The sequence below is a fragment of the Mirounga leonina genome, unplaced genomic scaffold (genome assembly GCF_011800145.1).
Source record: "Mirounga leonina isolate KUSES-001 unplaced genomic scaffold, KU_Mleo_1.0 Mir_376, whole genome shotgun sequence".
Taxonomy (NCBI): domain Eukaryota; kingdom Metazoa; phylum Chordata; class Mammalia; order Carnivora; family Phocidae; genus Mirounga; species Mirounga leonina.
In genome coordinates this window covers 7,532,155-7,556,166 of record NW_023270718.1, presented here as the reverse complement: position 1 = coordinate 7,556,166, position 24,012 = coordinate 7,532,155, and the positions used below count along the sequence as shown (strand labels likewise).

At 39.1% G+C, this 24,012-nt stretch overlaps 1 protein-coding gene across 2 annotated transcripts in view; it reads left to right on the top strand.

Moving 5' to 3' along the window:
- LOC117997798 (putative protein ZNF720) overlaps nucleotides 1–24,012 on the top strand; it is a 166,431-nt gene that overhangs the window by 130,398 nt on the left and 12,021 nt on the right. Inside the window, exons 6-7 of one of the 2 annotated variants that reach the window (XM_034986200.1) lie at nucleotides 10,088–10,214; nucleotides 10,696–10,791. In XM_034986200.1, the coding sequence (XP_034842091.1) occupies nucleotides 10,088–10,214; nucleotides 10,696–10,791 (223 nt within the window). Of the gene's footprint in view, nucleotides 1–7,870; nucleotides 7,950–10,087; nucleotides 10,215–10,695; nucleotides 10,792–24,012 lie in introns of those variants that run through there. The other variant, XM_034986201.1, reaches the window with a different exon arrangement.

Sequence of the window (24,012 nt, the reverse complement as noted above, 5' to 3'; positions counted from 1 at the left end):
AAAAAAAAAAGTTGAGGACAGAAACAAAATAAAAATCTGTGAGATGTTTGCCCCTGGCGAAATTCCACACCCTATTACTGTCTGTACACACGGGGGAGGGAGACCGCCAACTTGGAAGTGAACAGTAGGACTTTTGCACATGGTGATCCTTGATGTCCAGTCCCTTATCCCCACCTGCTCTGGGTCCCTCTGCACTGTGGCCGGTGCGGTGCTCAGGATCTTGAGGGTTCACCTGCATTCTCTGCGTGCGCACGTGTGAAATTTTGGCACTCGGGAAGGGAGAAGCCGTCAGATCGTCTGGGTGTAGTAACATTAGTCAGAGGGAGGACCGGTCTGTCCGTAGACTCTGGTCCCAGCTTGCCTGGACTGCGAACTGAGGTGTGTGGGCTTGGTTTGGGTGGGATTCAGGTGTGGTGCTCTGAAGACCTCGGCTGGTGAAGGAAGGAGGAGAGGACTGCAGGTTTCGGCCCGAAGGGGCTGTGCGCGCCACAAGTCCTCTGTGCGCATGCGCGGCACTTGTTGGGCAACTCTCTCTGCGCAGGCGCTCTGGGGAGCCATTGCCAAGGGTGAAGTCTGGGGAAGTGAGGGCAGAATCGCATTGGTGTGTTGTGCGCATGTGCAAAAGGGAGCGGAGCGGGGCGGGCACATCTGTCGCCCTGTCTTCTGCGCACTTGCAATGTGGGTGAGGAGTTTAGGCCACTTGAGAAACTGGTCCAAAGGAAAGGTGGTACCGTGTGATCTTTAGCGATGAAGCGATATACATTGAAATTTTCAAGTGCTAATTTGAGCATTTGATTTGCCTACTCAGTTTGTGAGGCATGGGGAACCTGGGTGGCTGAGTGGGTTAGGTCTCCGACTCGGTTTTGGCCCAGGTCATGATCTCAGGGTGGGGAGATCAAGACTGGCATTGGGCTTCTGGCAGGGCTCTGTAGGTAGTCTGCTCGAGATTCCCCCTCTCTGCCCCCTTCCCCTCCCCCTCTTAATCAATTAACTGGATGAGTAAAATATAAATAAAAATATGAATATATAAAGATAGAAGTAAGTAAAAATCAGTCTATCTTTAACAAAAAAATTAATGATGTCCCACCTGTAGGAGCTACTAGTAAGATTTTTTTTTTTTAATATTTTATTTATTTATTTGAGAGAGACAGAGAGAGAGCTCGAGCAGGAAGGAGGGGGAGAAGCAGGCTCCCAAGGAGCAGGGAGCCCGATGCGGGACTCGATCCCAGGACCCCGGGATCATGACCTGAGCCGAAGGCAGACGCTTAACCATCTGAGCCACCCAGGCGCCCCGTTAGTAAGGTTTTTATTGAGAGGGTATGGAAGCAAAGCAAGGACACTGCTTGATTGGGTATACCTTAAGTAGTTGCCTTATTTCTGGAAAGCCTAGCTGACTGTAATTCTTTGTTCTCAAGTTCATTTTCTTCCTTTCCAACGGAATTAAGTTGTGATTTGCTTATCGAGGCTACCGAGGCATTAGAGCCCCCTGAGTCAGTGGCTTCCCTGTTTAATTTCTTTAACAGTGAAAACACAGTTGGTAGGATATTACTGACTTTCCTGCTCTCTTTTTTTATCCATTTCCAAGAGTAGTTCAGCAATTGTTCACTCATTATAAAAATGCAGTCATCATGGTGCAACAATCTCATGTCCAGGAACCACCCAGTTAAGTCACTTGTATCTAAATCAAAGATCCACATTTCATGATGTGTGTGATAGCAGGAGACAGATATATTTAAGTATGTAAATGTATAAAAAAAGTGTTTCGGGGAGCCTGGGTGGCTCAGTTGGTTAAGGCCTGCCTTCGGCTCAGGTCATGATCCTGGAGTCCCGGGATCGAATCCCGCGTCGGGCTCCCTGCTCAGTGGGGAGTCTGCTTCTCCCTCTGACCCTCCCCCCCTCTCATGTGCTCTCTCTCATTCTCTCTCTCTCAAATACATAAATAAAATCTTAAAAAAAAAAAAGTGTTTCAACAAGGGTGCTATATTGACAATTACCACCAGATATGGTATTTTAGGAATGCAGTAAATCCATTTCTACTGGTATGAAAACACCACCTTTAGATAGCATTGGTTAACAAAAGCAATTTGATTGACAGTAAGTTTGATGTGACCATATTTATGTAAACATTAAAGGAAGTGCGAAATATTTTAGTTTGTGTGTGTGTTATATAATTTCAAATGGAACTTCACATACCCTCTGAAATTGCACAAGAAGGAAGATACAGCTCAAACTGATGAGCTGTTATATCTGAAAATCAAACTATTACTGACTGGGGGCAATGAATGGGGACTTTTACTTTAATTTATTTAAATTAAAAATGAATAAATAATTTCTATTTTACAATTAAATTTATGCCTATGTGTAGATGTTTTCCAACTTTACTGTGACTAATTTCCACATATTTAGGAGCTAAAAAAGAGTACTCTGCTATTTATGTGTCTGACTTTCAGTGGATTTGCTGTTTCTGTTTAGGGTCCTGTAAAGTCAAAATCAAGGTTTCATGAGGCATTGGATTCTCACTGCAGCCTCCAGGGGGGAATCTACTTCCAGGACCATTCAGGTTCTTGACAGAATCCATCTTTAGGGATGCCTGGGTGGCTCAGTCATTAAGCTTCTGCCTTCGGCTCAGGTCATGATCCCAGGGTCCTGGGATCGAGCCCCGCATCGGGCTCCCTGCTCCGCGGGAAGCCTGCTTCTCTCTCTCCCACTCCCCCTGCTTGTGTTACCTCTCTCACTGTGTCTCTCTGTCAAATAAATAAATAAAATCTTAAAAAAAAAAAAAAAAAGAATCCATCTTTAAAGACAAATTGGAGTTTTGACATGGGGCTAAATTCTTTATTCGGATCCGTGGGTGGAGTGTTTTGGAGTTCCTGGGTAAGTTCAGGTTGACCTATTGAAACTAAAACAGTTTTAGGTAAACTCTGTGGGGATCTTCTCTACAGGGTGCACAAGGGGGATGTCTAGCGTTCCAGTGGAGATGGTTGTTCACAAGGGCAGTGGCTGAGGTGTCCTATCAGAAGTTATATTAGCATGTGACTCTGCAGGCTGTTATTTAGGAAATGCACTGGTGAGAGGGGCTGGTGTGAGTTCAAGTCCCCTGTAATCCAACTGACTACACAAAATGGATGCCAAGTAGCACTACCATGGAGGAGTTTACCTAAACTGTCAACAGTCCCCCTATATAATCTATCATGTATCCATGTTGATGTCCCAGGAGTTACAAGGAAGAGAAACCAGTGCAATAGATAAACTGTTGGAAATATAACCACACATTATTTAAAGTCTGAGGCCACTGAGAAAGTGGATTACTAGTTATATTATATCACCATTATCAAATGCGTGGTAGATACTATCTGTTGTCTACATTCTTAATTAAGGTGAGATAGGTTAATATTGGTGGCAGGATAATACATCATCCATTACCTATCAGTGTTAACACATTAAAAGCCAATATATTCTATCATTAAAATATCTTAGGATTATACAAAGACTATGTTATGCATTTCAAATCCACTGTGTGATCCTTGTTGAAAATACAGATTACAAGCATTCAAGAAGCATTCTTGTTCTGGTATAATGACCTAGGAGTCATAATTTCAATAATTTTCAGGCCTCAAGTAATTATTATGAAGTATCGATGTACAATTATATGCCCTGTTAGGGAAGAGTTAGCTATCCTCTACTGATATCTGGGAAGGTTTCTTCATTTCAGCCATATCAACTAATATTCTCTACATCTGTCTGTTGCTATTGTAAGGATCTATCAGTATTTTAATGGATTGCCACCACTTTTTCTTTGTTTTTGACTTTTTAAGATTTTAATTCCAGTTAGTTAACATAAAGTGTTATATTAGTTTCAGCTGTCCAATATAGTGGTTAAACAATTCCATACATTACCCAGTGGTTATCACAAGTGCAGTCCTTAATTCCCATCATGTGTTTAACCCTTCACCCAACCCACCTTCCCTCTGGTAACCATCGGTTTTTTCTCTATCCTTAAGAGTCTGTTTTGTGATTTGTCTCTCTCTCTTTCCATTGTTCTTTCTCTGTTCCATTGTTCTTCTGATTTTTCATTATAATTTTGATGTGTTTTCTCTTTTGCTTTGTTCTCTCCTATTGTTGAGATACATGCAAGCAGTTCCTGACTCCTTTACCCAGCCAACAGATCATACTGACTACTCAAAACTAATTCACTGCAGTGTCCCCTCTGAACTCTACAACAATGGCCTTCTGTAATAGCTACACGTAGGGACAGATAGGGACCAATTTCAATGCATGGGTAGGGACAGCTCTACAGCCCCTGTCACCTTGAAGAAGTTACAGAATATGAGCCCTTCACCCTTCAACAACCTTAAATATTTATGGACAGAAAATTGGTCAGGGGTGAAATGATGAGGAACAGAAACAGTAAAATGCTCACCTTAAGCCCAAAGAGCTGACCTATAGCCTGCATAGTTTTGATAAGAATCAAATGTAGTTGATTGCTACATTCTTAAAGGGTCTCATGACTGCCTGTACATCTCACCTATAATTAATATTGAACTGAATGATAAGCAACAGAGAAATTTTGCAAAAGTAGTTTTACAAGTAGAAATTTGAAGAAACATTTATGATCTAATACTTCCTGCATGACCCCACCCCCTGAGGTCTAAGCATATAACCACCAGCTTTATGCAACCAAAGTGCAACTCTTTCTGCCCAGGGGTCCTGTCCCCCTGCTACTTGAATAAACTTACTAAGCTGCATCTTAAACATCTCAAGAATTCTTTCCCACCGGATGCACTGAGTGATCACACAACAATTTTGTTACCAAAAAAAAAAAAAACCAACAAAAAAACAAGATTGGCTGCAGGTTGTTCCAAAAGCTAATACTCAAGACACGAGTTTTGACTGGAAAGAAGTATGAGGTTTATTCAGGAGGCCAGCCTGAAAGAGAGAGAGACAAATCACAAAACAGACTCTTTTTTTTTTTTTTTTTTTAATTTTGACAGAGAGAGAGAGACAGCAAGAGAGGGAACACAAGCAGGGGGAATGGGAGAGGGAGAAGCAGGCTTCCCGAGGAGCAGGGAGCCCGATGTGGGCTCGATCCCAGGACCCTGGGATCATGACCTGAGCTGAAGGCAGACGCTTAACGACTGAGCCACCCAGGCGCCCCCACAAAACAGACTCTTAAGGATAGAGAAAAAACCGATGGTTACCAGAGGGAAAGTGGGTTGGGTGAAGGGTTAAACACATGATGGGAATTAAGGACTGCACTTGTGATAACCACTGGGTAATGTATGGAATTGTTTAACCACTATATTGGACAGCTGAAACTAATATAACACTTTATGTTAACTAACTGGAATTAGGTAGAGGAAGAAGGTAGAGTCTTGTCCAAAAACCAACTCCAAAGTTTCAGCCTGTCCCAAAGATTTTTTTTTCTTACAAATGAGTTTTATTTGCATTTCTGACCCAAGCACAGACCCCACATACAGATTTCTCATCCAAAGATTTTTAAGGGAACTTGAGGCCAGTAATTGGTAAAAGAGGAGAATGGGAGTCTCTAGCACTTCTTGGTTCCTGCAGACTCAGTGGTTATTGTGGTTCTTGGGGGTGATGCATTGGTGCCCCAGGGGAGGTTATGCAAGAGGATTCCGATCCACGTCTTTCTGGGAAGCAATACATGACCTATAGATACACAAAGAGGTTTGGTTTATCAATCACACACGCTAAAGGTGCATGCTAAAATTTAAAGACTACTAAGTTGGGCAAAGGGGCCCGGGCAGGGCTTTTATGTAACTTAAAAAAAAGGTCCCCTAGGTTTATTCTGTTGCTGCAAATGGAAGGATTTCCTTCTTTTGTGAGGTTGATTATATACCCAGAATGAATTAGATGGCAGACCTCTATCAGTAATATAACAAATATCAGACATTAACTTTTTATATTATAAAGAGTTGCCTGCCTGGTGTTGCAAACTATTGTTTGACAAAATTTGCTCTTTCCTTTTTCCTGTGAATATGCTTACCCCCTTTTGAAATTCTAAATCCTTATACTCAAGAATTCTTAAGTCACAGTGGCATGTAAGCATCAATTTCCTGTGGTTGAGCCTCATATTTTTGAGGTTCCCATAATTAAGAAATTATTTTTTTCTTGTGAATCTGTCTTACATCAGTTTAAATATTAGACCGGCCAAAGAATTGAGAACAGATGAAGAAAAATGGATTCCTCTCCTAACATTCCTTCTGTTGTTGAAAACTGACCTTCGTGTTTCAGACCCAAAATATAATGTGAAGACAGAGTTGGGGATAAAAAGGAACAATAGCTTTATTGCTTTGCTAGGCAGACGAGGCTGCCGCAGTTTGGGGCCTTCAAAACTGCAAGCCCACCCAGAGGAAGGGGCTGGGAGTTTTGTAGGGAAATGCAGGACCTAGCTGGTTTCGACAGTAATTGTGTTTGTGCTTCCAGCCTTATTTACCAGGTTTTCAGAGTGGTACTGGATTCCTGGGGTGGGGGGTGCAGAGAAGACGGAGAAAGGGGGAGGGGAAGGTTGCTGAAGAGAGGAAAAAGGGTATTTAGTTTAATATCAAGCCTTGCTGACATTTTAATGCAGCCATTTTGATTTTTGTTCAACATTATGCTTTTAAGTGGTTTCACTTTGAGTCACCAGAATAACTGTATTAAGACCACTTCATATTTTATAATGGGCAATCACTCAGTATTTTCTAGAATGGCTAAAATAAAGGAAAAGGATAACACCACATTTCTGTGAAAATATTGAGGAACTAGAATTCTCTTATATTGTTGATGGGAGTGTAAAAAGTACATTCAGTTTGGGAAACGTTTGGCAGTTCCTTAGGAAAATAAACATTTGCCTATTTAAGAGGAGCATTTTACCATCCCAAAATAATGTGTCTTTGTCATAAGGATTTTTCTATGTTGATTTTTTTGTTTGTTTGTTTTTGTTCTTTTTGGTTTTTGAGGGAGAAATTGTGAGTGAGCTGGAGGGGGGGAGGGGGGAAGAGAGGAGAGGGAGAGAATCTTAAGCAGGCTCCTGGCTCAGCAGAGCCCGACCTCATGACCCTGAGATCATGACCTGAGCTGAAATCAAGTCTGACTCTCATCCAACTGAGCCACCCAGGCGCCACTAGGCTGTTATTTTAAAGAAAGGGCAGACAAAGGAAAAGCTCTGAAACCCAGTATGTTTACTTTTGTAAGAGATATTTGCATTTATGAGGGAAAGCTCCATTTGTAAGGGTGTCTCCCTCTGCTTAGCGGAAACAGGGAGAATGTATAAATCTCCAGAAACTCTGATCAGTGGAAAAGGCATGGATTTAAATCCGGATAACAATCATAGCCCTGGTTGCTGTCCTTTGCCTGGTCACCTCCCCCAAATGCTTCCCAATAGGATCACGTGTGGAATTTCAAAACCGATCATTGCTGGTGCCCTCCTCCTCAGATTCTGTCTATTGGTGTGGGTGGAAAGGACAGTGTCGTTTTAATTAAGGGCTCCAGGTGATTCTAAGTGAGGCCAGGATTAAGCACGAGGGCTGCCCATTAATTTATGAGAGTTGAGTATAGTTTTTGGTGCAAGGAGAGGCAACAGGGTCTCTGCTACATGAGTCTGGGAGGGTCAGATCCTTGCAGCTCACAGTTCCTATGCTGTAGCTGAATTTGTGGGCGTCAGTGGGAGGGGAGGCCCCCTGAAAGCAGAGAACGAAAAGTCAGGGATTGGTCTCCAAGTAAGAGCTCACAGTTTCTGAAAGGCTCCTGACACAAAGGACTAGGAATTTGGGCCTTTTCTGCATTTCAAAGTCCTGCTGTCAGGCCGAGCAGTTTAGAGGTGCAGAGGCTCTGTTGGTGGCTTTAAAGGCATTTTCTCCTGATGCAGCTGTGATTTCTCTACGAATCTCTTCTGAGAAAGAAATCTAGAGGACAACATGAAAGAAGAAGAAATGGCCAGTTCTCAGGTAAGCCTTGCGTTCCAAGTCAGATGGCGCGTCATGTTTTTCTCCTGAGATTCCATTCATTTAAAAATTGCAGATATTGATTCCTTTAGTTGTGATGTTTCTGCTTCACGTTTTCCCCTAATTTTAAAACACTTTCAAAAAGTGACTCAAGATTAAGTCTTTAGAACACTTCCCCCCTATATTCCAGAGCCTTCTCTCCCTTCTCTCTAACCTGTCTTTCAATAGTCTATCAACAACTGTCCCTTTGAATTAAAATCCTGCAAATATCATAAATATTCCCTTGGTGACAGACCCACAGAGGATGGCGTTGAATCCAAGATTCCTATTGCTGATGGGCTCTGGTCTTGGATATCAGTCAAGGAAAACATTTCTTATTAGGTTCCATCTGGATGCTTTATGAGCTCTGTGTAGACCAGGAGTAAGAAATTGCATAAACAAACACAATGGATATGAGATCCAGAATCACTCAGAAAGTTTTAGAAAAAAAAGGGGAGGCTTGCTCTTTAGAATGTGAAAAAGATACTCTATTTAAATGTACTAGCTATTACAGGACATGGAAACCTTGTGTGATTGAACTTTGTATAAATCCACTGTATTCTCATAATACAATTTACATTCTGATTTACTGTTCCCAGGGCACAAGAACACACCATTAATAATAGGTCCTTCAGTGTGCCTAAGGCACTGATACCAGTTTGTTTCCTTACAGCTCATGTTACCTTCTTTTACTTCGGTTGATGCTCTCTGACAGTTTTCTCCCCTATGAAGTTTGTATTCTCCCCCATTACCATTCTTAAGGATCTTAGATGGATTTACTGAGAGATATGCAGAAACTATCACATTTAAAGTGGAAACTTCTTCTGAATTTCTCTTGCTTCTAGTTTCTGTTGAGAAGGAAGGTAAAAGAAATGCAGATAAACTGAAATTCAACTTCCAGACCCTTGATATATACTTGAGACAGGCAGAATATGACATTCCATCAGGAATTCATGACTGCCTTAATGCTTTGCTAGAAGCAAAAAGGAACCAGCTTGATAATAGCCAGACCTCCAGGATCCTGTAAGTCCTCTTTAACATATGAAAATCCCTGCAGAAACTTCCTTTATTTCTACCCCCCAACTTAAAACTATATTATCAATGGCTTCTCGCAAGGACAGTGAAGGTCTTTCTCCCCAGGGGTCCTGTCCCTGCGCTTTAATCAAAACAGCATTTTGCACCAAAAATGTCTCAAGAATACTTTCTTGACCCTTCACATCACTTTCCACTGGACAATGAAGACTGTCACCTTCATGTAGCAGAGAGAATGATTTCTAGGACTAGAGGTTCTAAGACCTCCATCTTCTAAGTTTTTATTTTACTCCACACTTAGGTTACAGAGTTACCTTCTATTTATTTCTTTGTATTTTCAGGCAAAAAAAAAAAAAATACAAGAATCACTTAATTAACATGTTTGAGTGTATTAAAATCCTGAAGTATAATAGAGTCACAGATAGAAACTACACTAGATGGGCTTGTGACACAAAGGAAACTTGATTTTTAGCCAATAAGGAGATCACAAGAAATAACTTCCAAACAGAGACTCATAGAGCCAGTGGGGACAGTTTCCTTTTACTTAGGGTTCAGATGGAAATTCAGCAGGAGGGGCTTCATCATCTTATATAGAGCTGGGCATATGGTCACACATGCACATGAAGACAACACTTGCATACATACTTTGTATGTTATGAAAATGGTGTTTTTGCTGCTCCTTCCATGGAGATTTTCATATTGTAATGAGGTAAAGTAACTGTTGGTCACTCCGTGGGTTACTCCTTGCTTCATCTACACAGGTATGACTCAGGGGTTAAGTTCAAACTGGTCAGGCCCAAGTGCTTCCTCACAGCAGTCATAACTTTTTGTTGGATAGTTTCTGTCTCCAACACAGGAGACTCTGCCCATGGGGTCTTTTGATTGAAGTAAAAGATAAGGTGGAAAGAGGAGGTTAAGTAAAACGTGGGATAAAAGTTGGTGGGTATAAACAGGTGAGCAGTGAAGGTCAGGTCTTGGGGTCTAGCTGGTGACATTAACACCCTCTTTCATCTTAGGGAGCATTGTGAACTCTGCCAGTGGCCACTTGGTAACTGTTGTATTTATTGCAGGGACTGCTGACATTCAGGGATGTGGCCATAGAATTCTCCCAGGAGGAGTGGGGATGCCTGAACCACACTCAGCGGGAATTGTACAGGGATGTGATGTTAGAGAACTACGGACACCTCCTCTTCCTGGGTGAGAATAACTCCTTCCAGATTTCCCAAACCACACTCAGGGTTTTGTTCCTTCCTTTGAAGACTGTGTATTAGAAGATTCCTCTTTGAACGTTGGGAATTCAGATCCAGGCAGTAAGAGAAATAAGTAGGGGTTTGTAGATGTAGAGAAAAATCTTCATGGTTTAGCTTCCCGTTCCTTAAGAGAACATCATCACTTCTGTAGATGAGTGCCAGTTGTAAACAGTGAGTGGCAAAAAATGGTACTGCCCACATCGTAAACTGAAATTTTAAGTCCTTATTTTTGTATTGGTAGTACTTGAAAGTGGAGGTCATGATGTGAAAATTTGAAACTTCTCCTGCCTGTTTAATGGGGCTGTTGGTCAATAGTGTTTGGGAAATCATTTTCTAGAATTCTACAATGTCCTCTCTTCTCCACTGAGCACAGTAGTGGATTGAAAGAATCTCCAGTAATACTCCTATTCATTTTTTCTATTAAACAGGTCTCGTTGTGTGGAAGCCAGACCTGGTCATCTTTTTGGAGCAAGAGAAGCAGCTCTGGGATGTGAAGAGAAAGGAGACCGTAGCCTTCCATCCAGGTAGGTGGGAATGGATGAAGCAGATGACAGAGGTGAGGTCCAAATGTGAAGCAGGAAGATTGACCTTAAAGTGTGTTTTAAGTAGCTCTCCTTGAATGGAAATTTGTTTGAGAAGCCTAGAGTTATTTCTCTCCCTCTCACAGAGGGACATCAGCTATGCAACATTATCAAGCTCTTACATTCTCTAGGGATTCTCCTTCAGCTCCAGTGATGGTCCATCACATCCACAGGGAGGGCCAGGGGACTCTCCTTGGAGTGGGAGGGCCTCCACAATCTGATTGTTTCTCCATTGCTGTGAGGACCTCGGAAATCTCACTATTTCTGAGTATCTCTATGCTAAGCCCTTTGTAACTTCTGTTTTGCCTTTTGTGAGAAGTGTGTCAGGGTAGTGGTGGGCATATTGTGGTTTGGTGTAGGAACCCCAGAACACTAGAGACAGATATCAGATGTTTTTTGGTTTATGCTTTTCAGTGTTATGGAGGCTTTAATCTTTTTCGTACATAACGGACACTCAGTAAGTTCATCAGATAACAAAACATTTTCCTAAAATGGAAAGTCTACTCCTTTATTTTACTATAAAAGTTCATTTTTCTTTATATCAACTAAAATTAGAAATTTCCACTATGTAATCCATTTCTCAGTGGTGAAGTAATTTAATGTATCTATTTGAATCCTAAAATTTCTATGTAAATTAATGCCATTGGGGAGCTAGAACATTTAGAACTCAGAACTTGCAGGCTATAATAAAGTCTGAATTGTTACCTTGTTTATTTATAATCACATCATTTTATAATTTTGTATGATATGAAGTTCTTTGACTTTGTGAAGTGTGTTTTCACTTTATTAGCTATATATCAGATTCATCTCTGAATTTTTTACATGAAAATTTGTGATATGAAATGGGCATTTGCGGGCGCCTGGGTGGCTCAGTTGGTTAAGCGACTGCCTTTGGCTCAGGTCATGATCCTGGAGTCCCGGGATCGAGTCCCACGTCGGGCTCCCTGCTCAGCAGGGAGTCTGCCTCTCTCTCTGACCCTCCCCCCTCTCATGTTCTCTATCTCATTCTCTCTCTCTCAAATAAATAAATAATAAAAATCTTTTAAAAAAAAAAGGGCATTTGCTTAGAAGAATTGTGGATAACTAGCAAAATTCCTATATTTAAAAAAAATCTTGTTTATAAATTCAATTTTATATTTACAGGAAAAATTAACCATTAGTCTTTTCGTCTGCTTTCCTGAGAATATATCTGAATTTAATCCCAAATATTTATTTTTTATAAAGTGATTGCTGGCACATTTTACAATTTTCATGTTGTTTTCCATTTCAAAATGAAAGGTTTTTGTTTGGGTGCTTGGTTCTAAAGAATGGATTATAGCCTTGCATTCTGTGTAAGAGGAGGGATATATTAATAACATAATACATGTTTTAATGTCTTTTAAGTACGTAGTCATAAAATTTTCCATTAGAGTTCATATATGTTTGTATTAATGAATGTTCTTTACAAGCTTACTGCCAATGAAAGCATGTTAATAATTCAAAATGCCTGTTTTTCATCAGTACACAGTCACAGTTTGAAGTTATAGTTACGTAGAAGGTTTCCTTTTAAAAATTTACCTATTTTTCAGATAGCAGGAAGGGAAAAATGAAGGGGGGGAAATCAGAGGGGGGTACGAACCATGAGAGACTATGGACTCTGAGAAACAAACTGAGGGTTCTAGAGGGGAGGGGGGTGGGGGGATGGGTTAGCCCGGTGATGGGTATTAAAGAGGGCGTGTACTGCAAGGAGCACTGGGTGTTATACGAAAATAATGAATCATGGAACACTACATCAAAAACTAATGATGTGGGGCGCCTGGGTGGCTCAGTCGTTAAGCGTCTGCCTTCGGCTCGGGTCATGACCCCAGGGTCCTGGGATCGAGCCCCACATCGGGCTCCCTGCTCCACAGAGAGCCTGCTTCTCCCTCTCCCACTCCCCCTGCTTGTGTTCCCTCTCTCGCTGTGTCTCTCTCTCTGAAATAAATAAAATATTAAAAAAAAACCCAATGATGTAATGTATGGTGATTAACATAATAAAATTTTTAAAAATTTCAAAAAAAATTTACCTATTTTTTACATTGAAATTTTTTGGTTACATTTTGCCTTATTCTGGTTCCACAATTCCATAATAATGTGCTTCTTTTTGTATGGGACCTTCCACAACATTGTTTAGTTGTGGTATCATTTTTATCTGTGTATCTTATTATGGCATGACAATCGTCAACTTCGTACAATTCAAGACAGTGTGAGCTTAACTTAAATATGAATCAGCTTTATGCCCTTTACTTATTATGTATGTATTTGTACAAATACCAGCCATACATATTTGATTGTGACTCATCTTGGGTATTTCTTTCATTGGTTAGTGTTCAGTGAATATTGTATCGTGTAGGTGAATTGTCATAATAATATAATTAATTTCATCACCCCTTCTGAATGTATATTCTCTTTGCATGAGAGAAACACTTTCTATGAATTGATAGCAATTTTTAAACAGTTTATACCTCTATCATGTTTACATATTTTATCCTTAATTGTGGTGTTATACCCATAATATTCTTTGACTTCATTCTCATTAACTTTTGTGTCTTCTGTACATATTTTCATTGTGGTTACCTTGGAAATTGCTTAAAATATGTTAAAGGCATAGCAAACAATTTTAAACTGATATTGTCAATTGCATAGAAAACTCTTCTACTTATCATCTCCACCCCTGCACCCACTTTATGTTACTGGTATCACAAATTCTATCTTTTATGTTGTGTACTTATTTACCCAGATTTATTATTTTCATGCTTTTATTTTTTTAAAAATTCTGTAGCAGAAATAAAAGTGATTTGTGCTACCTCATTACAATACTATAGATTACTGTAATTGTGTAAATATTTATGTTTAGCAGAGAGCTTTATGTTGTCATGTGGTTTCAGTTACTGTTTAGAATCCTTTTATTTCACCTGGAAAGACTTCCTTTAATGTTTCTTGTAGGACAGGTCTTCTGGTAAACTTAGGGGGGGTTTTTTAATTAAGAAAGTCTTCATGTCTACATTCATGGAAATCAGTTTTGCCAGATAAGAGTATTCTTGGTGATTATTTTTTGATCTTTCAGTACTTGAATATATTGTCCCTTGCACTTTTTCCTATCAGGTCTGCTGTGAATCCCGCTCCTAACCTTACAGGAGCTCTCTTGTACAAGATGAGTTGCTTTTGTCACACTGTTCCAAAATTCTGTTTTCACTTGTGATTTTCTATAGGTTAATTATCAGTGTCACTTGTATTCATGTCTTAACATGTATCCTACTTTAAATTTACTGAGCTTGTTGCATTTGTCCCTTTTTTCCACATACGTGGGAAGTACAAGTCTTTAGTTCTTCATGTAAATCCCTCGTCCCTTTCACTCTTCTCTCCTTTTGGGGTCCCCTTAATGTACATATTGGTCCATTTGTTGATGTTCCACGAGTCAATTAGACTCTGTCTTTTTCCACATTTTCTTTTGTCCTCTCAGTAGATAATTTAAAACAAAGCATCTTTAAGTTGTCTGATTCTTTTTCTGCTTGATCAAATTTGTGACCGACCCCTTGTTGTGTTTTTAAATTCAGTGATTATATTCTTCAGCTCCCAATTTCTGGTTGATTGTCGTTATATTTTCTGTCTCTTTGGATTTTTATTTTGGTCATGCATGGTTTTCCTGATAACATTTAGTTACACTACCCATTTTCTCTTCTTTCTCCATTAGCATCTTTGTGATGGTTATTTGATTTCTGTGTCAGGCTATTAAGAGTTCTTTGTTAATTTAGGGCCAGTAATTTTGTTTCTCTGGTTGGAACATATTTTTCTATTTCTTTGTATGCCTTGTGATCTTTTGTTGAAATTAGATAATTTTTAAAAAAGAGAAAAAAGCCTCCTAGCCATGTATTCTGAACTTGGTTTCTACAGGAGAACAGATATATTAGTAATTTCAGGGACCTGTCAGACATATTCTATATTCTGTCCATTTATATTGTCTCAATTTTTGTAATTCCCCAGTTTAAAAAAATGTAGTTCATGGGGTGCCTGCGTGGTTCAGTTGTTAAGTGTCTGCCTTCAGCTCAGGTCATGATCCCAGGGTCCTGGGATCGAGCCCCACATCGGGCTCCCTGCTCGGCGGGAAGCCTGCTTCTCCCTCTCCCACCTCCCCTGCTTGTGTTCCCTCTCTCTCTGTCTCTCTCTCTCTGTCAAATAAATAAATAAAATCCTAAAAAAAAAAAATTGTAGTTCACATTAGAGCCCATGGTAGCTTCCTCTCTCTGTCCTCAGCTATGTAGTCTCTCCATTGTTTGAACAAATTGCTCACCTTTTCTCTGAGCAACCATTACAGGATATTCAGAGGGTGCTCTCTTTCCTTGTGCCTTCCATGTCATGCATGACAAAAACTATTCCAGCAGGTAGCAGGCAATAAGCCAGACCAATGAAGCCTTGAACATGTCACTCATTTGTTTGTCTCCTGAGGGGAGGTAAGAGTTTTCTCACAGTGTTGCCATGGAGTGTCAGGGAGGGTGAGCAGCTTTTGTGGTCAAGTGTCACAGACTTTCCTTGTCTCTTCCATGTGTCTCTTCATTTGTACTTACTTGGGGGTGCTGTGTTCTAAATGGCTTCTGGAGCACTCTAAAAGGTAATTTGGTCCATTTTTGTCTCCATGATGGAATAAACCCTGGTACTTCCTTTTCCTCCATTGATGAGGTACTATAGTGTTTATTAATTTTTCACATTAGAATTTTAACATATATGTATATGAGTACAGTAAGTGGTATAACTTATTTTGTATCTTTTAGTTGTGTCTTTCCACAACACCATAGGCCTATTGAGGAAGATAGGCAAGGAATATTTATTTTCTGGAGTGATATGGAAAGATGTGGAAGCACTGGCCGTGAGTATTTATACTTAGTGAATGACTGGGAAGGTGATGGTGGTAGTGAAAAGCAGGCAGGAAGAATGTTACGATGGATATAACCCATGTGGGACAGTTACCATAATGAAATCCTTACTGACAGACCAGATCAAGGATGGGAAACATTCAGGGGAAAAAACCCACCTTGAGTCATTTGCAGAGCAATGTCTTTGAACCCAGGGATGATAATCCATTTTTTCAACATACATATTCTCTGAAAGGACATTTGGATATTCTGGAAAGTCACCTAATCTGTGCTGAAAGTTTCATTCAAACCGTTTCAAATATAAGATTGGTTTAGTCATTCACTGATACATTTCTGAATGTTAGAAATTTAAAAATAAAGATAAAAATTCCTAATGTGATTGATTTGAGAAGTCCTTTTCAAAGGGTTCTTTATTCTCCCACCGACACATAATCCCTCCTTGTTACACACTCTCTTAATTTGATTAACACAAAACGGTCTTTATCCAAACATCACTGTGTAATACTTACCACATAATACTTAATTTGGAGCAAGTTTTCATGTGTTGTGAACTTAGGAAGGCCTTTTGTGAGGACTATTTTCTATAATTACCACGTTGTTTATAAAGGAGACAAACTTGACAATGTAATGAATCTGGGGAAAATGTCCATCAAGGGTCAAATCCTAATAAACATCAGAGAACTCAGTTTCCAGAGAACCACAGTGGGAAAGTCTTCAGAAAGCTCAAATCTTATTGTACCTCATTATATCCTTAATCAAGTAAAAACTTAAAAAGGTAATAAGTGTGGCAAGCCTCTTAACTAGTCTTCAAGACTCACTCAATAGCAGACATTTCATAATGGGAAGAAATCTCACAAATGTAAACAATTGGCAAAGTCTTTAACTACCACTCAAATATTATCAGTATATGGTAATACATAGTAGGGAGAATACAGACAAATGTAAAAAAAATGCGGCAAAGTGTTTAAGCAGAACTATAAACTTTCTGAACATTATAATGTAAACAATGTGGCAATATTTAATTAATAATCAGAAGTATTCAACATGAAATTATATATACTGGGGAGATACCTTACAAATGTCAAGAATGGTGGTAAAGTCTACTTGGAACTGAAACCTTACTCAACATCAGAGCAAGCATACTGGATAGAAATATAATGATTGATGAACAGCCTCTGTTTTTAATATAGAGTTCAGAAAAAAACTTTTATAAGGGATAAAAATATTAATGATGCAAATAATTGGCAAAGTATACAATAGAAAGGGAAATCTAAATTCAGAGAAGTGGTGCCTGGGTGGCTAGCTTTGTTAAGTGTCCGACTCTTGACTTTAGCTCATCTCATGATATCAGGGTCTTGGGATCGAGCTCCAGTTCAGACTTGGTGCTAAATGCTTGGTATTCTCTCTCTGCCTCTCCTTCAGTCCCCCGTCCTGTTCTCCCTCTCTCTCCAAAATAAATAAATAAATCTTTAATAAATAAAGAAATAAGATCAGGGAATTCACAGCAGAAAGTAGTAAACCAGTACCACTTTTCAGACTTGATTCTAAATCAGAGTATTTATTATTGAGAAAAATCCAAATTTAAATGACCTAAATCAATTACATTATAGCCTTGGACAGTGCAGTCTGAAGGGCACCAGCCCCCTCCAGAACTAAAAATCTGTGTGTAATTTATAGTACCCAAACTTAAAACCATTCCTTCTTTGTCATGCAAATACAGTATTGTTGACCCGAAACCTTACCTAGAACATGAACAGTTAATCATCCCATTCTTTGTGTATTGTACATATGCTCTACAGTATTTTTATAATAAAGTAAGGTGGAGAAAAGAAAATATTAAGGAAATATGTTTACACTGCTGCGCTATGTTTATTTAAAAAATATCTGTGTATAACTAGACCCACACTGTTCAAACCCATGTTATACAATAGTCAAATGTATTTGTTAATATTCCTGAAAGGATCAAGGGGGATGGATGTCTGGAGAGGGATAATTAGTTTCACTGTGTCTCTTTTTTTCTTTTGACCATATTTGAGTTATTTTGGAGGCAAATATTAGTAATTTTACTCTTAAATCCTCTCATGCTAAGCCTTCAGTGCTCCTGGGCATGCAAAATGATTTCATTGTTGCTGTCTCACAGACATGAGGGTTATTGTATGATAGGAATTCATTCCTACCTACTTTTCCACGGGAGATTAAGGACACTGTAATGTCAAATATATGAAAAACGTCCACGTGGAGATGTTGTTTGTGGTTGACACATAAGAGTAAAATAAGTCATGATGAATGAAGTATACAGGGCATTATTATTTGCATATTAAAACAAACACTCTAAATTTTAAATATTTTTGCTCGTTGCTGTTTAAGACGAATATGGTGATAGTTTATTCAAAGCTGAATGTATCTTCATTATAGGAATTTCTGCAAGTCAAGAACATTAGTTATTTGGTTGAAATAACGAAATTTTCACAGATAACTGAGGAATGTATAGCTAACTCTTCCATAAAAGGGTGTAAAATTATTATAAATCCACGTTTACTCAATAATTAGCCTCAGTTTGAAAAGCATCGAAAGCACAACTCAGAGATGATCATATTAGAGGAACAAGAATGGTTCTTGAATGCGTGTGATAGGTATTTTGACCAATGATCATACAATGATTTTGCAATAGTTTGTTTACAATGTGTTTGAACTCAATATATTTTCACTAAAAACACAAAATAGATTAATGTGTTAACACTGATGTATATTACATGAAGTGTTATCCTGCACCACCTTATCCTACCCCAACATCATCAAGGTTGCAGGTAAACAGACAAAGTACACTTGATTCTTGAACAGCATGGGTTTGAACTATATAGGTCCACTTATAGTCAGATTTACTTATAGTACAGTACTATGTATATATTATCTCCTTATTTTCTTAACATTGTCTTTAATTGATCTTCCTTTTTTGTAGGAATACCAAATATAACACTTATATAAGTACATATATACATATATATGTTTTTTAAAGATTTTATTTATTTATTTGACAGACACAGCGAGAGAGGGAACACAAGCAGGGGGAGTGGGAGAGGGAGAAGCAGGCTTTCCGCGGAGCAGGGAGCCTGCGGCGGGGCTCGATCCCAGGACCCTGGGATCATGACCCAAGCCGAAGGCAGACGCTTAACGACTGAGCCACCCAGGCGCCCCCATATAAGTATATATTAATTGACTGTTTTTGCTAAGGTTTCTTTTGAACAGTAAGCTATCGTGTTGGGGAGTCAAAGTTACAAACATTTTCAACTGCATGGGGATGGATACCCTGTACCTCTGCATTATTCAAGGGGCACTTGTTAAAGCCGTGGGATGGTATCATTAATAATGTTTTTTCCCAGTGACCCTGAATCTCAAATTATTTGAGATTAATTTTCTCCATGGTTTATGGATTATATCTTTTCTTTCTTTTTGAACTGCTGTGGCATTATGTTGTTTTTAATAAGGATGACATGGAAGCATTATTGAGAGTGTAGCTAAACAATTTCTTGATGCTGCTGATTTGGATTCCAGTTCGTGTAACCAGACTGCCTGCAGGGGATTTGAACTGAATGTAGATCCACCCAACAGCAAATACATTAGATAAAAGCCCCCACAGTCACAGGCAAAAGTAAGTTCCTGTATGACTTCCCCAGTAGTCTTTGTGAAAAAGTGTCCACTCCCAGTATATTTACCATGCGCATCCCTTAAAGAAGACCCCACACAGTTTACCATACTCCACTCATTTTGGTTTGAATTGTGCATTCTAGACTTGGCCCAGGAACTACAAAGCACACCAGCCATGGACCCTAAGAAAAACATCTGCTCTAGTTCCTGCCCGGGGGAGGTGCATTATGGTCAACATGAAATTGTTCTTCTTGGGGCGCCTGGGTGGCTCAGTTGGTTAAGCGACTGCCTTCGGCTCAGGTCATGATCCTGGAGTCCCGGGATCGAGTCCCGCATCGGGCTCCCTGCTCGGCAGGGAGTCTGCTTCTCCCTCTGACCCTTCCCCCTCTCATGTGCTCTCTCTCTCATTCTCTCTGTCAAATAAATAAATAAAATCTTTAAAAAAAAAAAAAAAGAAATTGTTCTTCTTACCCTTTTAATGTTGTCCTTCTTGATCTCTGTGGTCCAAGGGGTGTTTCAGCCTCACCCTTGAGTACTGCAATTTGCCCACTGATGTCTTATATGAAAGTTGCTAATTGAGCTTATTATGAGATTACTAAAGTGTGAACTATGTATTTCACCATCTTTTATTTTTTTTAGAGGGAGGGAGAGAAAGATGGGGCAGGTTAGATGCCCAGCATGGAGGAGGACATGTGAGCCTGATGTGGGGATTGATCCCACAATCCAGAGATTATGACCTGAGCCTAAATCTAGAGTGGGACACTTAACTAAGTCACCCAATACCCCCCTTTTACCGTCTTAATGATGTCAACACTCTATGATGATTTTAATGACTCATGAGCAAAAAATAAATGTTTCCCTATATACATGTATTTCTATGTGTATATTTATATGTGTGTGTATAAATATGCACACACATATACGTAGATTATGCTTGCTATCCTCCAATTAGAATATTGAAATGGTGTACATTTAAGCTATTGAAATATAACACTATGAGTAACAACAACTTTATGTTTTTATGATATTGAGGAGTTTAACAAACTCCTTTAGTGTTTTTTGTTTTGGTTTTTATTCTTCCAGAGATAATTTAATTTTTTAATTTTTTAAATTTAAATTCAATTAATTAACATAAAATGTAATATTGGTTTCAGAGGTAGAGGTCAGTGATTCATGGGTCTTATATAATACCCAGTGCATGTTACATCACATGGCCTCCTTTATGTCCATCACCCAGTTACCCCATTCCTCCACCCCGCTCCTCTCCAGCAACCCTCAGTTTGTTTCGTTTGATTAAGGGTCTCTTATGGTTTGTCTCCCTCTCTGGTTTTGTCTTGACTTGTTTTTTCCTCTCTTCCCGATCCTCTGTTTTGTTTCTTAAATTCCACACATCAGTGGGATCCTATGATAATTGTCTTTCTCTGATTGATTTATTTCTCTTAGAATAATACCTTCTAGTTCCATCCACATCAATGCAAATAGCAAGATTTCATTTTTTTTTTTATGGCTGAGTAATATTCCATTGTGTATGTGTGTGTGTGTGTGTAGGTGTATATATATATATATATATATATACAACATCTTCTTTATCCATTCATCTGTGAATGGACGTCTGGGCTCTTTCCATAGTTCGGCTATTGTGGACAGTGCTGCTATAAACAATGAGGTGCACGTGCCCCTTTGGATCACTACATTTGTACCTTTGGAGTAAATACCCAATAGTGCAACTGTTGGATTGTAGGGTAGCTCTACTTTCAACTTTTTGAGGAAATTCCATACTATTTTCTAAGTGGCTACATCACCTTGCATTCTCACCAACAGTGTAGGAGGGTTCCCCTTTCTCTGCATCCTAGCCGACATCTGTTGTTTCCTGACTTGTTAATTTTAGGAATTCTGACTGGTGTGAGGTGGTATCTCCTTGGGGTTTTGATCTGCATTTCCCTGATGCTGAGTGATGTTGAGTATTTTTTCATGTCTGTGTTGGCCATTTGTATGTCTTCTTTGGAGAAATGTCTGTTCATGTCTTCTACCCATTTCTTGATTGGATTCTTTGTTCTTTGCGTGTTGAGTTTTATAAGTTCTTTATAGATTTTGGATACTAACCGTTTATCTGATATATCATTTGCAAATATCTTCTAATATTATGTTGGTTGTCTTGGTTTTGTCGACTGTTTCCTCTGCTGTGCAAAAGCTTTTTATCTTGATGAAAACCCAATAGTTCATTTTTTACTTTGTTTCCCTTGCCTTTGGAGATGTGTCTAGCAAGAAGTTGCTGTGGCCGAGGACATAAAGGTTGCTGCCTGTGTTCTATGATTTTGATGGATTCATGACTTATATTTAGGTCTTTCATCCTTTTTGAGTCTACTTTTCTGTACAGTGTAAGGAAATGGTCCAGTTTCATTCTTCTGCATGTGGCTGTCTAATTTTCCCAACACCATTTGTTGACGAGACTGTCTTTTTTTCCATCAGATATTCTTTCCTGCTTTGTCGAAGATTAGTTGACCATAGAGTTGAGAGTCCATTTCTGAGTTCTCTATTCTGTTCCATTGATCTATGTGTCTGTTTTTGTGCCAGTACCATACTGTCTTGATGATTAAAGCTTTGTAATAAAGCTTGAAATCTGGAATTATGATGTTACCGCTTTGGTTTTCTTTTTCAACATTCCTTTGGCTATTCAGGGTCTTTTTAGGATTATTTGCTCCAACTCTGTGAAAAAAGTTGATGGTATTTTGATAGGGATTGCATTGAATATGTAGATTGCTGTAGGAAGCATAGATATTTTAACAAAATTTGTTCTTCCAAAACATGAGCATGGAACATTTTTCCATTTCTTTGTGTCTTCCTCAATTTCTTTCATGAGTGTTCTATAGTTCTCTGAGTACAGATCCTTTGCCTCTTGGGTTGGGTTTATTCCTCAGTATCTTAACAGTTTTGGGTGCAATTGTAAATGGGATCAACTCCTTAATTTGTCTTTCTTCGGTCCCATTGTTAGTGTATAGAAATGCAACTGATTTCTATACATTGATTATATATCCTGCCACTTTGGTGAATTCCTGTATGAGTTCCAGCAATTTTGCCGTGGTGTCTTTTGGGTTTTCCTCATAGAGTATCATGTCACCTGCAAAGAGTGAGAGTTAGAATTCTTTTTTGCCAATTCTGATGCCTTTTATTTCTATTTATTGTCTGGTTGCTGAGGCTAAGACTTTCAGTAATATGTTGAACATCAGTGGTGAGAGTGGACATCCCTGCCATGTTCCTGATCTTAGAGGAAAGCTCTGTTTTTCCGCATTGAGAATGATATTGGCGTGGGTGTTTCATAGATGGCTTTCATGATATTGAAGTATGTACCCTCTGTCCCTACACTATGAAGAGTTTTAATGAAGAAAGGATGCTGTACTTTGTCAAATGCTTTTCCTGCATCTACTGAGAAGATTATATGGTTCTTGTCCTTTCTGTTATTGTGATATATCACATTAATTGATTTGTGAATGTTGAACCACGCTTGCAGCCCAGAAATAAATCCCACTTAGTAATGGTGAATAATCCTTTTAATGTACTGTTGGATCCTATTAGCTAGTATCTTCGTGAGAATTTTAGCATCCATGTTCATCAAGGATATTGGTCTGTAATTCTCCTTTTTGGGGAGTCTTTGTCTCGTTTGGGATCAAGGTAATTCTGGTCTCATAGAATGAGTTTGGAAGTTTTCCTCCCATTTCCATTTTTTGAAACAGCTTCAGAAGAATAGGTATTTGTTCTTCTTTAAATGTTTGGTAGAATTCCGCTGGGAAGCCATCCGGCCCTGGACTCTTGTTTGTTGGAAGACTTGATTACTGCTTCAATTTCCTTGCTGGTGATGGGTCTGTTCAGGTTTTCTATTTCTTCCTGGTTCAGTTTTGGTAGTTTATAGGTCTCAGGAATGCATCCATTTCTTCCGGATTGGTTGGCATATAGTTGCTCATAATATGTTCTTATAATTGTATTTCTTCCGTGTTGGTTGTGATCTCTTCTCTTTCATTCATGGTTTTATTTATTTGGGTCCTTTCTATTTTCTTTTTGATAAGTCTAGCCAGAGGTTTATCCATCTTACTAATTCTTTCAACAAACAAGCTCCTAGTTTCGTTGATGTGTTCTACTGTTCATTTGGTTTCTATTTCATTGATTTCTGCTCTAGTCTTTATTCTCTTCTCCTTCTGGGCTTAGGCTTTATTTGCTCTTCTTTCTCCAGCTCCTTTATGTGTGAGGTTAGGTGGTGTATTTGAAACTTTTCTTGTTTTTTGAGAAAGGCTTATATTGCTCTATACTTCCCTTTTAGGACCTCCTTTGCTGCATCCCAAAGATTTTGGACAGTTCTGTTTTCATTTTCATTTGTTTCCATGAATTTTTAAAATTCTTTAATTTCCTAGTTGACCCATTCATTCTTTTTTTTTTTTTAAGATTTGTTTATTTATTTGACAGAGAGAGAGGGTGCAGGCAGAGGGAGAGGGAGAAGCAGGCTCCCGACAGAGCAGGGAGCCTGATGTGAGACTTGATCCCAGGACCCTAGGGTCATGACCTGAGCCAAAGTCAGATGCCTAACGACTGAGCCACCCAGGCGCCCCTCCAAATTTCCTCTTGTGATTGAGTTACAGTA